Below are 13,510 nucleotides of genomic sequence, written 5' to 3'. Positions count from 1 at the left end.
CTTATATTCAGCTTTTACAGAAGAATGGTGAGGGAAAGAAGACCAATAAATAAATAAATAAACAGAATTGAGAGGCCCTAATTGTCCCGTTTCTATCACTTGCACTTTTAATGAAATTCTCCTTTAATGAATTCAGCCTGTTTTTATATGTTGAATCCCCAAACCATCTTGGGCAGGTTACTTCATCTCTCCAGGAATCTAACATTTTACTCTTGAGTTTGGAAATATACAAAAGATGTAGAAGACATAGAGTAAGGTAGGTGAGTCAATGACGTGTTGGTAAAGGTTGAGTGGGCGTAAGTCAAGGAAATGCAAAGTCAAGGCAGCATTATTGGGGTTAGATGGAACAAGGATGACATGACAGAGGTGGACTCCAGTTGGGTCCAGTGGCTGTGGGCTGGCACTCAGGAGACAGAAGGGAGCTCAAGGGAAGGTGAGTGAGAGGAGCTGTGTTAACCAATGGGAGAGGGAGTGTGATACTGACGGCCTCCAGCACAGCAGCCACAAACGTCTGGGACACAAGAAGCTTGAAAAATGTCCTGCTCTTCCTTAAGGAGATTATGACTTTCGGGAGCTACTCCACCTGATCTGGATTCCAACAAAGCAACCATAACAACAAACAAGTTCAAGTTCTTCAACTTCAGCAGGCTTTTTGAAAAGTAAATGAATGTATATTATGTCACCATCAGGATGACTTTGTAAGAAGAGAAGATAATTTCCATAATGCTTCAATATAAAAATAAGCATTGCTGAATTGAGGTAAGGGGAGAGTAGGAGAATTTTAATAGGAGTAAAGGAAACTGAGGTAAGGAAGATCTAGTGAGAGCCTTGGATGATGAGGCTAGTACCAGGGGTACCTGACACAGTTCAAAGGCCCACCCGCTGAGAACCATTACTGTGGCTCACTGCAGTGACATGGGCAGAAGCCTGGGGAAGATGGAGATGCTGAGCTTACAGATTTTTTCTCATAGCCCTTGAAGAGTGCCTGGAAGATGGAGTGGGAGATGCAATTTCTCTCCTAACAGAGCTGTCAGAGGAAGCTGACTTTGTGGAAGCTCCAGCTTCACTGGGAAGTCTTGGAATTCTTGGGAGGGTAGAGTCCAGGGTGGAGAGCCAGACTTCAGTAGGTCGTTAGGCTTGAGATGCCTGGCCCTTCCTCATCATCTGCACCTATAGCCTGCTCAGCATAAGCAAGGGCAGCCAGGATCCTATGTTTCTTCTCATTTCTTCCCATCTTTGGGCCAAGTTCTTTTTTTGGGGGGGTGGGGTGGGGGGGGATTGAACTCAGGAGCACTCAACCACTTAGCCACATCCCCAGCCCTATTTTGTATTTTATTTAAAGACAGGGTCTCACTGAGTTGCTTAGTGCCTTGCTGTTGCTGAGGCTGGCTTTGAACTTGTGATGCTCCTGTCTCAGCCTCCCGAGCTGCTGGTATTACAGGCATGCACCACCACGCCCTGCTTGGACCAAGTTTTCATCTCTCCCTCACTTCCTCCTTTCTCCTCTAACTTTACATCTATCTTATACTGAAGGTGGTTGAAATGTGCAAGATTTAAACGCAGCCCCTCGGTTTCTGCTAACCTATATCCTTCCCTCTCCCAGTTCTTACTGGGGTAGAAGCATAGTGCAGAGGCCTATGTTGAATCCCCAAACCATCTTGTGCAGGTTACTTCATTTCTCCAGCCTCACTTTCCTCAACTATAAACTGGGAATAAAATTATGGTCCTCACATGTTGTGATGGCTACAAAATAGGATGCACACAGAAGCACGTAGCAAAACGCACGTCCATGCTGAGCACCAGACACTTGCCAGTAGGTCACTTCTTCAAACAGCAATTGCTTTAAACATTTTTTAAAATTTTAAAACACATGGAGGAAATATAAAACAAAAATATTCATGTTATTACCAGATTGCTAATTATTTAATTTGGTTACATTTATGTTGACTTGAGAAATCGAGAGGTAAGCTACTCATATGTAGAGTTTGAAGAGGGTTTTGATCCTGCGCTGGTTGCATTGTCTCACCAGGGGCCATCCACAAGCTTTGTGGCTATGTGTGGCCGTCCTCCATGAGCTCTAGTTGCCCCACCACATAAAGATTCAGTCAATGTGTATATGTTTACGAACACACCACATATAAACAGTGTAGTGTGGGTGTGAGTTCAAAAATTTTAAAAAATTTACAGATTGTATAAATGGTATATTTCTTTTCTTCAACATAATGTTTTAGGTTAATTCATATTTAAATATAGTTTTAATTAACTTTTTATTGCTGAGTATTCATCTGCTTCCAACTTAGAGCACATTATTTAAGACTGGTCTATTGGTGGGTAATAAAAATTGTGTACAATCTTTTTCTCACCATGCGATTATAGACAATTCTATAATAAACATACTCATGCATTATTCTTGAGGTACAATGTAAATGTGTCTTCAGGATATATGCCCAAAAGGGGAACTGCTGTATTGTGGGTATGTGTACATTTCAATGTTAGTAGAGACCATTAATTACATACACTAAAGTGGTACAAGAATTCTATCTTCTAACCTCCTTGTTAGTACTTGATATTTATACTTCCTAATTTTGTCAAATGATTGAGCATCTCTTCATATGTTTAATGGTGATTTTGATTTCCCCTTTTGTGACTTTCTTGTTGATATCTTTTATTTATTTTTGTTGGACAATTTGTCACAATTCATTCTTTTTATTTATTTATTTTTTTAGTTGTTGAGGACCTTTATTTTTATTTATTTATTTACATGCAGGGCTGAGAATCAAATCCAGTGTCTCACGCATGCTAGGCAAGTATTCTATCACTGAGCCACAACCCCAGCCCTCACAATTCATTCTTTATGTCTCTGTCTGTACCACTAGGATGCATTTCTTTCCCTTGTTCTGGGGTTTAGAATGAGGGGCACTAATCTACATCCCCAGTCCTTTTTATTTTTTTATTTTGAAACAGGGTCTTATTAAATTGCTGAGGCTGATCTTGAACTTGCAATCCTCCTGCCTCAGCCTCTAGAGCCTCTGGTATTATAAGCATGCACCACAATGCCTGGCCCAAAGATGCATATTTAAAGTGTTAGGATAGTACTTCATTCATTGTTATATATCTCCAGAGTCCCATGCAATTCCTAACATACAAGGAAACCATAAGTGATCACTGTATGGGTCAGCTCTCATGCCTTAAAACTCAATTCAGAATATCTAATATTGAAGCCTCAAGTTATGTTTTTATTTAACAGAACTTTTTAAAGTTAGCTGAATGCTGTTGTGACCCTTGAGAATTAGGAGCTGAAACTCTGGGTAATGATACTCAATAAATGTTTATTGGTACTTCTATCCATGAAGAAATGGAAACAATGAGAGGCAATATGGTTTGTCTAAGGTCACATAAGAACCAGAGCTAAGACAGAAATTGGGTTTTTTAACTGTCAGACTGACCTTCATTTCCAAGGTCACACAAAGCTCCATGGAAGAAGAAAAATGTGAATGAACAACGTACCTTGTAGCAGTTTTCTAGTGTATTTTCCCACTTCAGTCTAGTAGAATAGCCTGCCATGTTTTTTTGGTAGTAATTTTCATCTTCCTTTTCCAGCTTTTCAGTTGATTTTTTCAGTTTATTGAGGAGCTAAAGCAAAACACATTGTCACATATTAATTAACACTAGTATGAAAGCTCTTTTTAATTCCAAAAAAGAATTACATGTGGCCTAATGATATATTTCAGTTATAAAAAATAACTATAAATGACAACACCAAATATATTTTCCCAGAATAAACAGATGGCAGAACCAGAAGGAAACCTAAAAGGTCTTTTCAGTATGAAACCCTCAATTTTACACATGAAGAAATTGAGGCTTTACATATGAAATGATTTGCTTGCACTTATCAAATCAAAGAAAAGGCCAAATGACAGTGCATTTGAAAATCAGCAATGCGGGTCAAGGATCTCCAATTTACAAGTACAATCTACCAATAAATCCTATAGTCTCATTTGGTAAATCTTTTAGGTCCTTGAATTTCTTACCAAGACAGGTAGAGACTTGTGGAATTATATAATTTTTAGAATAGAGCTGGCTATCATCCTGTCTGACCATCTTGAAGCCAGCAGTGGACATTGGGAGTCAGACTTCCAGAATTAGAGTCCTGGTTCTGGCTAGGAGAAGTTACTTAGTCTTCATAAGCCACGATTTTCACATTCTCTGATGGGGATGATGATAATTCCTGCTTTGCTGGGCTGCTTTGAGGACTCATGGGTAATGCATTGTAAGGCACACAACACCTAGCAGAGCACTCAAAACACTGGTGACTGCAATTGTTACTAATGAAAAGCCTGAGATACAGGCCCCATGTTCACTGTCAGATAGATGGTATCCTCTCACATTGTTTCCCAAAGAGTCCCCTCCTGCCAATATTTGCCATTTTTATTGTTACGTCTTCTGGTACATTGAAGTAACACAGAACTTCCAGAACCACAGTAATTGAATTTGATGATCAAAATGTCCAGACAAGCAATTTCATATCTCTGAGAAATGAGCAAGTTGATTACATGAATGATTTTCAAACTTCAGCATGCCTAGAATGACGTGGCATGCTTGTAAAATGGGAACTTCCAGGGCCCCACATGGAGCAAAACTGATGCAGAAGCTGGAACTTGGAAATCAGAATCTTTACTCCCTCCTCAGATGATTCTCATGCAAATAGTCCTCAAACCACACTTTAAAGAATAGCAAGAACTTCCCTGATTTTAGCAGTGTAGGAATTTCAAGGACAGAAAGAAAGGCTTTAAGAACGACCCTCTTTATGTTTAAGGATATTTTGACTAATGTCACAATAATGAAGAACATCCATCCAAAATGCTGAATATTAATACCACTCACTTTATTATTCCAATTGATATGCTAGCTATTCAGCTGTCCTTCAGCTGTGATGTATGACCTACAAGGACATATCACATTTAGTTTTGTATTTTAAGTGTAATGAACCACATCTATTTGAGAAACATGGCTTGTGAGTTTTAACCTGATAACAATATAGCGAAAGAGCCCAAAGAGTACCAGGGCTGTACTTTGCTAAATCATTGTCCTTACATTCTTATGGAGAATGCTCAGACACCCAGCAGTGAGAACTAAGTCGCTTTTGATTTTGTATGTGTGTGTGTGTGTGTGTGTGTGTGTTGCTAGGGATTGAACCCAGGGCCTTGTGCATGTGAGGCAAGCACTCTACCAACTGGGTTATATCCCCAGCCTCTAAGTCCCTTTTGAGATGACCACTCACATTCATTACTGTATGATGGCACTACTGACCACAAGTTTCTGCATAGCAAATGTATAGAAAAGAGCCCCAAATGGATGTAAAAAAGAACGTAGACTACTGTTTTTATTTAAGACATGTCCTTTACTAAAATTTGTCAGTATTCTTCTTTCCTCTTGGAAAAAACATCTTATTCATTTATTCACCGAACATTTATTGATTGTTTGCAATGTGTCATAGGTTCTTTCTCTCTGGGAATAGAAAAGAGAACAACATGGGCTCTTTCTCTAGATCACATAGGCCACTGCCTCCCTGTGTGTTAAGGTCTAGGAACTCCAGTTTGACAGAAGGGCTTAGGTGTCACTGGGGCACCAAGAGAGGTACCTAAACTAGTGTTGGAATTAGGAAACCACTTAAGCTATGACTCCACACATAGTAGGTGCTGAAAAAAAAATTAAAAAGATCCTTATGTGAAGAAACCTAAAATGAAAGTAGAAATTGGTGAGGCAAAATAGCACGGCATCATACAGGCAAAATTTTTGGTAAGACTGGAGTACACAATCTGGGAGAGAGAAGAGTGCTCCCGAGCTGATGCTGACAGGTCCCCACAGTCAAGTCAGGGACGGTCTTAAGGGCCACAGAACAGAGTGAGGACTCTATTCTGAGGCTACTGGAAAGACTTTGAAGGCTTTAAAGAAGAGAATGGCATATCAGATTTGAGTTTCAGAAAAGTCAACTTGACCTGCCCATTGGGATAGAAAGGAAGAGACAACACAAAAGGCAAAGAGCACAATCTGCCAGTCAGTGGAATCCCGACTAACAATGATAGTGGGTCAGGAAAGAGCAGTGGCAAGGAGCCACACAGAAGTGAACAAGCTCAAGAATTTGGTGGCTTAGGTGTTAGAATTGGGAGGATATGGCTGGATGGTGATATTCAAACATCTAGAAAACAGGAATACAGAGGATCTTTTGGTAGAGACAAATGATGGGTCTGACAGTAGATGTTGAATGTGAAGTGACAAAAGACAGTTTGCAAACTGGTTTAAGCTGGAGATAAGAAATTTAGGTACTTCAGCATAGATATGGTAGGTGAATCCTTGAGAGTCTATTTGACTGCAGGACCTCAAGGGTACTGCATTGGACACTGGAGATTTAAACAGAGTAAGAGAAATCCTCCGAAAAGGCAATATACATAGATTGGGTGGAAAAAGGAAGTGCATAAGGAGCCCAAGACAAAATTTCCAGAGGTAGGAGGAAAACCAAGAATAACATTTTGCTCAAGGTAAAGGAAGAAAATGTTCCTAGAATAAACAATGTTTAATGCTTCCAAGAAGTTCAGTAAGGTCAGCACTGGGAAGTACCCGTAGGCTCTCACAACAAAGAAGACTTTGTTTTCTTTCTTTTCTTTTCTTTTCTTTTTTTAGGACACTCTGAGTGGTGGGTGAAATGGTGGGGAAAGCTGGATTAGGGTGTTAGAAATGACAAAGATGATGAGATGAGGAAGTGGAGACAGAGCACAGACAGTCCTTCAAATAAATCTTACTGTAAAAAAAGGAGAGAGGATAATAGAGGAATAGGAACAGAGTCATGAAAAGGCTTCTGACTCTTCCTGCTCTTCCAGGACAGGAAGTGCAATGGCTGAATGTGTGTCTCCAAATTCACATTGGAATTTTGAATCCCAAGGTGGTAGCATTAGGTGAGGGCGTTAGGAGGCAGGGCCTTTGAGAAGTGATTAGGTCTTGAGGGTGGGGTCCTCATGAGTAAGATTAATGCCCTTAAAAGAGGAACCCCCAAGGTCTCTCTCACCCTCTTCTGCCCTGTAGAAAGAGGAGGAAACCAAAGGATTGCAGCCAGCAGCCGGGGACAAGGCCCTCTCCAGCACTACCAGGCGCTTGGCGTTCTGACCTTAGATTTCTAATATCCAAAAGTGTGAGGAAATAAATGTTTGTTGTTTAGGACACTAGGTGATGAGGCGGAGTTACAGCAGCCTGGATAGACTGAGATGCTCGAGGAAGCCTTGGGAGCAATCCCTGGGTGGCACGTCAAGGGATGGGGGAAAACCAGAGGTGTGTGAGAGGCAGGATGGCAGGAGCTCGGGACACAGGAGGAACAGGGCTCTCCACTGGAGTAAGCAGATGCTATTTCTGGGGGAGGCAGGTGGCTCTGCTGCCTTCTGTTCACTCTGTGAGGTAGAGAGCAGGAGAGTCTGCTGTGTGTGGGTGTGAGGATGGAGGCGGGAAGAGAATGGAGGCTTCCATCAGCTTCTGGTGAGAACAGGGACTGTTCAGCAGGAAAACAGCAAGAATTGCTGAGAAGCACAGAGCTACTGCTCAAAGTGAAGATACAGATGCTTCTGTTGAAATGAGAAATGAATGCTGCCTCAGGTGCCCCACTACAGGACGAGAGAACAGCCACCTGATTAAGCAGAGGAGGTGGGATGAGTCTTGTGGTGTAAGAACAGGCTAAGGTCATGGTTGCAGGACCTGCTGCTGGAAGGCAGGGGAGGACTGCAGACTTCCACCTCCCAGAGAAGCTGCTAATAAGGAGGGAAAAGGAAATTCAGCATTCGACTGTGCAATCTTTTTTCTTTGTTATTACTTGAAATCAATAAAGAATAGCTCCTAATGAGGGCTTGGAATGCCTGGGACAAATCCTGGTGCTGAGCATTTTTGCACACTGTGGGTTAGCCTCCTTGGAAGCCACTTCATTATTCAACACTTATTATGACTTCAAACTGTGAAGACTGACCTGTGAAGAAATAAGAACCTTGTAAAATGTTGCTAACAATGAATTTAAGTTATTTAACTAATAGTCTCTTTGGATGAAATGATAGAGCTACGTGCAGTGACAATTTTCTTTTAAGAATGTTTGGGACTGCAGCAATGCTGCCTGTATTTCCTTAGGAGTATTCTGTCTTCTGAAGAAGGTGCTGAATATTTCAAAGGTTTCTCATCTGGGTCACATACCATGTGAGGTGTGCAAGATGACGTACTGGGAGTGCAGGCAGAAAGTAGTTGCTTTTATTCCTGCACCCCAATATCATTTGTGTTCATTTTGGCCTAAGAACACAATTATCAAGCTCCTATTGAATACAGGACAGGACATTATTGCCCACAAATGGACAGTTGTGGATTCTGAAGTGACCTGGAGAAAAAGCAGGGATTTTGCAACATGAGAAGCTGCCACGGTCTTTTCAAGGGTCTTTTCTTCACTTCCAGCATCCTGGGACAAGAGCCATCGGCATGGGCCTAAATCATATGGATTTGCAGAGTTATTATCCATCTTTGATTGGGTTCATATAAAAATGCACACTTGTCTTTAAAATATTTTTTTCTTTTCAAATTTATTTTTATTGGTGCATTATAATTGTATGTTATGGTAGAATTCATTATTCCATATTTATGAATGAACATAATATAATTCGATCAGTCTCATTTCTTAATACCTTTTAGAAATATTTCTACCAGGAACCCATAGACTTATGTTGCTACCCAGGAAAACCACAAAAACAGCAGAGCTGACACTTTATTTTCCTCCTGGTTATAAGCATGCCATTGCCCACATTGAAAGTAAAAACTGGGTAATCCAGCAAGATATGAAAAAAAATCCAATTATTTAATTATTTTAAAAAATTTAAATTATCAAGAGGACTGATAGAAAGATAAATTAATACTTACTATGGTTAAGGCTAAACCTTGCCTAAAGTATGTATTTTGTTTATACACTTACTTAATGGTTGTTACCTAGTGATTAAGTAGACATCACAATTATCTAATCATCTGAAATATTATTTCATCTGTCTCATTCTGCAAACATTTCTACTTTATGTTCATATTAGTATAATATATATATAAAATACCATACATCTTTTCCAACATATATAAAGTATATATATATATATATATATATATATATATATATATATATATTTTTTTTTTTTTTTTTTTTTACTTACTTGGAGTGTGACCTGAGGGTTTTTTTTCTTCTACTAATAGGTTTTTTTTTTTTAATTGTAGATGGACACAATATCTTTATTTATTTATTTTTATATGGTTCTGAGAAATCGAACCCAGTGCCTCCGGCATCCGAGGCAAGCACTCTACCACTGAGCTATAACCCCTGTCCTTTAATAGAGTTCTTTATTAAAAAAAAAAAAAAGAAGCTGTTGGCCTAATCTGTGATGTCAATAATATCTTTGAAGAATATTTGTGGGCCCAGAATGATTTGGAGACCCTTCTTATGCCTTGCCAACCTTCAACTCTACAGAGAGTCCATGCAGAGGAAGGAACCAGTCAGTTCTTGTGTTCTCAGCTCAGAGCAGGAAACCTGCCTCCAAGCCCCATGCACCCAGCCGCCCACACCAGCTTACCTTCTGCTTCTCCTTCTGAGTCATGGATTGCTTGGAGCTTTCTACAAGATGGAAAAGTGCTTCATGCTTCTTAGTACTCACCATTAATTTTTTCTTAGCCTACAGTCAAAAACATACAGACAAGATATAAAGGAGCAGAAATGAATATCCAGAGCCAAGCTATTTTGTTTTGAATGAGGCATGTTCAAATGCTAGCTTGAACCACTGCGTAATTTTAGTTCTTCATTCCCTCCCTCTTTTCAAAGTCTACCTAAAATATTGCAGCAGGGAACACTCTGCTCTGAGAACCACTGTGCACTTGGTCATTGCATGGGGTGCACTCAACATTTTGCTCAATCAAGAGAGGTCTGAAAGCCTTCAGAACACTGTCCTATCTAGTGTGGCTTTACCATATGAAATTATAACAAAAGCAGAAGGCCACCGGCATTGTTCTTTTGAGAATCTTAGCTGGGCCACAGCTTAGATTATTGTAAAATGTTGTCTTAAAGTTTAAGCATCGCTGGAAACCTTGCTGTCTGATACCTGGGCTGGAGAGCTGAGCAGTTCCTAGCATCCTTTGAAATGTCCTGTGCTTGCTGAGGGTGGGGAGTGAGGGGAGAGGTGGGGAAGGAAGAAACACTCCATGTTTCCTGCCCCGTGGATGCATCAAAGCTTGGTATGGGTTCTGATTTGGGTGATGCTTTCTTTTTCTGCATAGTTGACTTTGGCTAAAAGATGATGCTTCAGAAAGAAAATAAGCAAACAGATTTAGGGTTAAGTTGGAGTCAACCTGTTCAGGAACTAGATCGACTGAGAGATTATTTGGCTTTTTACCTCAAGATTGCCAGGCCTACAAACACGGATAATAAAGGGGGAAACCTGGGTCTCACTCCCCTTGGGCTTTCGCCTTTGGAATCAGAGGCACAGCCTTCTGCCTCTCTCAAAACATGTGAAGGCTCAACAAAAGGACATTCAAGGAAAAGCAACCCATAGCACTTCCCCCCACCTTTGTCAGTCACATGGCTGCTGATGAGTGAGAGCAAGAGGACTTGGTTTTCTAAGGCTTGGCATTCGAGTTTCCAAAATAGACTGTTTCATTGTTGATATGCTGAATCCCTTGAATTGCAACTGGAGAGAAAATTATTATAGCTCGAGAATTTTATGTTTTCTAATTTCTATTACCCTTCATAAAAAAATAAAATCATTTTGTTGAGCAAAATGACTTGGTAGAAACTAGGAAATGATAAAAGGTTTTTTTTTTTTTTTTTGGTTCTTGGAAGCAATTGTAGCTTCAGAGTGTTTTTTTCCTGGCTTTTGGTCCATTGTATTAGATTTCCTGTGAAAGCTGAATATTTAGCGGACACAACATCTTTGTTTGTATGTGGTGCTGAGGATCGAACCCGGGCCGCACGCATGCCAGGTGAGCGCGCTACCGCTTGAGCCACATACCCAGCCCAAAGCTGAATATTTAAAGAAAATTGGTTTGTAAAAACAAATCTTTTTTGGGGGGCTGGGGATGTGGCTCAAGCGGTAGCACGCTCGCCTGGCATGCGTGCGGCCCGGGTTCGATCCTCAGCACCACATACAAACAAAGATGTTGTGTCCACCGAAAATTAAAAAAATAAATATTAAAAAATTCTCTCTCTCTCCCTGTCTCTATCACTCTCTCTTAAAAAACAAAACAAAACAAAAAAAACAAATCTTTTTAAAAAGAGTTCGGAAAAATCAAAAGCAGAACTGAAAATAAGTGACTGAATACTTTTTCTGAGACCTTTAGAGATTTATTATAAAAGTGATTTTTATGAGCTTTGTTTGAGCAGTACAATTACTGTCGGCATAGAAATTCATTTATCTCAAATATTTCTTATTAATGTCCTTAGTCTGTGGAGTCCTCAGAGTCAGCAGAAGCTTCAGAAGCAATGATGAGGCCACCTGTTTCTGAGGGCATCTCTGGTCATTTTGCACCAGGAACTGTTTACTTGCAAATGTTCCTTCTGGGCACTAACACTTAGGAGAGGAAAAAGGAAAATTTAAACTCTTAAAGTACAAGTCCTCTCAAAGGATATCATTGGGTTTTCTTAGCAGATTTCTTAGTCTCTTATCCTTCCTAGTTAAAATGAGCTTCTGCTAACCAGATTATTCTGGAATAATCTGTACATATGGATTCCATCTGCCATTTTCTCTGTTAAGAACCTATAATGGTATGCTACAGCTTCCCATCAGTTCAGTATTCCTCTCCTTAGAATTCATTCACTATTTTCTGCATATTTTATCTAGCCAACTAAATTTCAAATTACTTGAAAACAAGGATCATATCTTATCATAGTATTATGCATAGAAAACAGAGTATACATTCTTGTGAAATGGACATGTGCATTTCACTTGACATTCACTACCCTCCCCTCACCATGCCCTCTCACTAATGAGGTCAAGATCACCAAAACCCTTCTCCCAATGAAAATCCCAAACTCAGATGATGTTTGTCATGTGCCCTGAGTTTCAAATTAAACAGAGAGATAGTCGGTATAGTGTAATGGGACAGAGTGGTGACTCTGGAATCTAAGAATTTGTAAGAATTCTTGGTTCAACCATTAACCAGCTTTATACCCTTGGAAAAATGACTTCAGCTCTCCGTCTCAGTTTTCCCATGTGTTAAATGGGACAAGGCAAGGTCATATACTACACTGGGTTGCTGTGATTTATGAATAACCATATTTTCAGCCGTGTTCTTCTTTGGCTTAGTTGAAAGACATGTCTGTATAATAACTCAGGTGAAGAAACATTTTTCTTTGCAGTTAGCACTTAGCAGCACTAGATGATGCCTGTGTAAAAAGTAAAAGCTTCAGTATTAAAAAATTAAGGTTATACAAATGATATTTGTGGATACTTGCCTTAATTTGCTGATTCCAATTGCTGATAACAAGATTTGCTGTCTTTTCAACTTCATTATCAAGCTATTGAAGAGAAAAATAGAAAAATGTTTTGCTTTCTTCTTATTTAGTCACTGCTGTGGACTAAATATTCACTTAGCCCCTAAATTCATAGGTTGAGCACTTTTCCCTCAATGTGAGGGATTTGGAGGTGAGGACTTCAGGATTTGATTGATAATGAGGGTGGGGCCCTTCTACATGGATTGGTTCCCTTACAAAAGAGGCCTTCAGGGCTGGGTTTGAGGCTCAATGGTAGAGCACTTTCCTATCTGTGAGGCACTGGGCTCTGGGCTCCATTCTCAGTACCACATAAAAATACATACATAAAATAAAGGTATTGTGTCCCTCTACACAAAAGAGGCATTCAGAGGTCCATTGCTCCTTCTGCCATGTGAGCACACAACAAGAAGATGGCCGTCTGTGAACCAGGAAGTGAACTCTCACCAGACACCAAATGTGCTGGTGACTGGATCTCAGAATTCCCAGCCTCCGGAACAGTGACGAGTAAATTTCTGTTATTTCTAAGCCACCCGGTTTATGCTATTTTTATAATAACAACCTAAACTAAGACAGTCATAGTGCTGATTTAATTCTGGAACAATCACTCTTACAATCCACTGGGTTTCAAAATCCTGTAGCAAACATTTCCTGAGGAAAGTAGCCAAACTATCTTATCTCTGTGTCAAGTGACTCCTGGCAGGATTTGGAAAAGAAATGATTTCCAGTCTATAATGATGTGAAAAGCATATTCATATATGCAACTGTATGGAATAGGCACTTGCAGAGGCTGGGTCACTGCTGGTCCCATCACATCCTCTTTAACATCAATCCATGTGGCAAAAACATCAGCACCATGAGAGCCAGTACAGTCCTGGCACTGCTAAGTTTAATAAATGTCTCCATTGCTCCTCATGTGACTACTGCTTTAATTTCAAGAAGATTGAATTCTTAATCATAATTAACTTTTGAAAAAAG

At 39.9% G+C, this 13,510-nt stretch overlaps 1 protein-coding gene across 4 annotated transcripts in view; it reads right to left on the bottom strand.

Annotated features, from left to right (window-relative positions):
- Positions 1-13,510, bottom strand: part of Nostrin (nitric oxide synthase trafficking) — a 60,292-nt gene that overhangs the window by 17,402 nt on the left and 29,380 nt on the right. For all 4 annotated transcript variants that reach the window (XM_058580156.1, XM_046447374.2, XM_046447376.2 and 1 more), the window contains 3 exons: positions 12,497-12,559; positions 9,627-9,725; positions 3,508-3,633 (listed from right to left, as the gene is read on the bottom strand). In XM_058580156.1, the coding sequence (XP_058436139.1) occupies positions 3,508-3,633; positions 9,627-9,725; positions 12,497-12,559 (288 nt within the window). The remainder of the gene's footprint in view (positions 1-3,507; positions 3,634-9,626; positions 9,726-12,496; positions 12,560-13,510) is intronic.

Source organism: Marmota monax, unplaced genomic scaffold (assembly GCF_021218885.2).
Source record: "Marmota monax isolate L192 unplaced genomic scaffold, Marmota_monax_Labrador192_F-V1.1 WCK01_AAM20220418_F8-fsc00007, whole genome shotgun sequence".
Classification (NCBI taxonomy): domain Eukaryota; kingdom Metazoa; phylum Chordata; class Mammalia; order Rodentia; family Sciuridae; genus Marmota; species Marmota monax.
The sequence above is the reverse complement of the archived record's forward strand: the minus strand, read 5'-3'. Positions and strand labels throughout refer to the sequence as shown.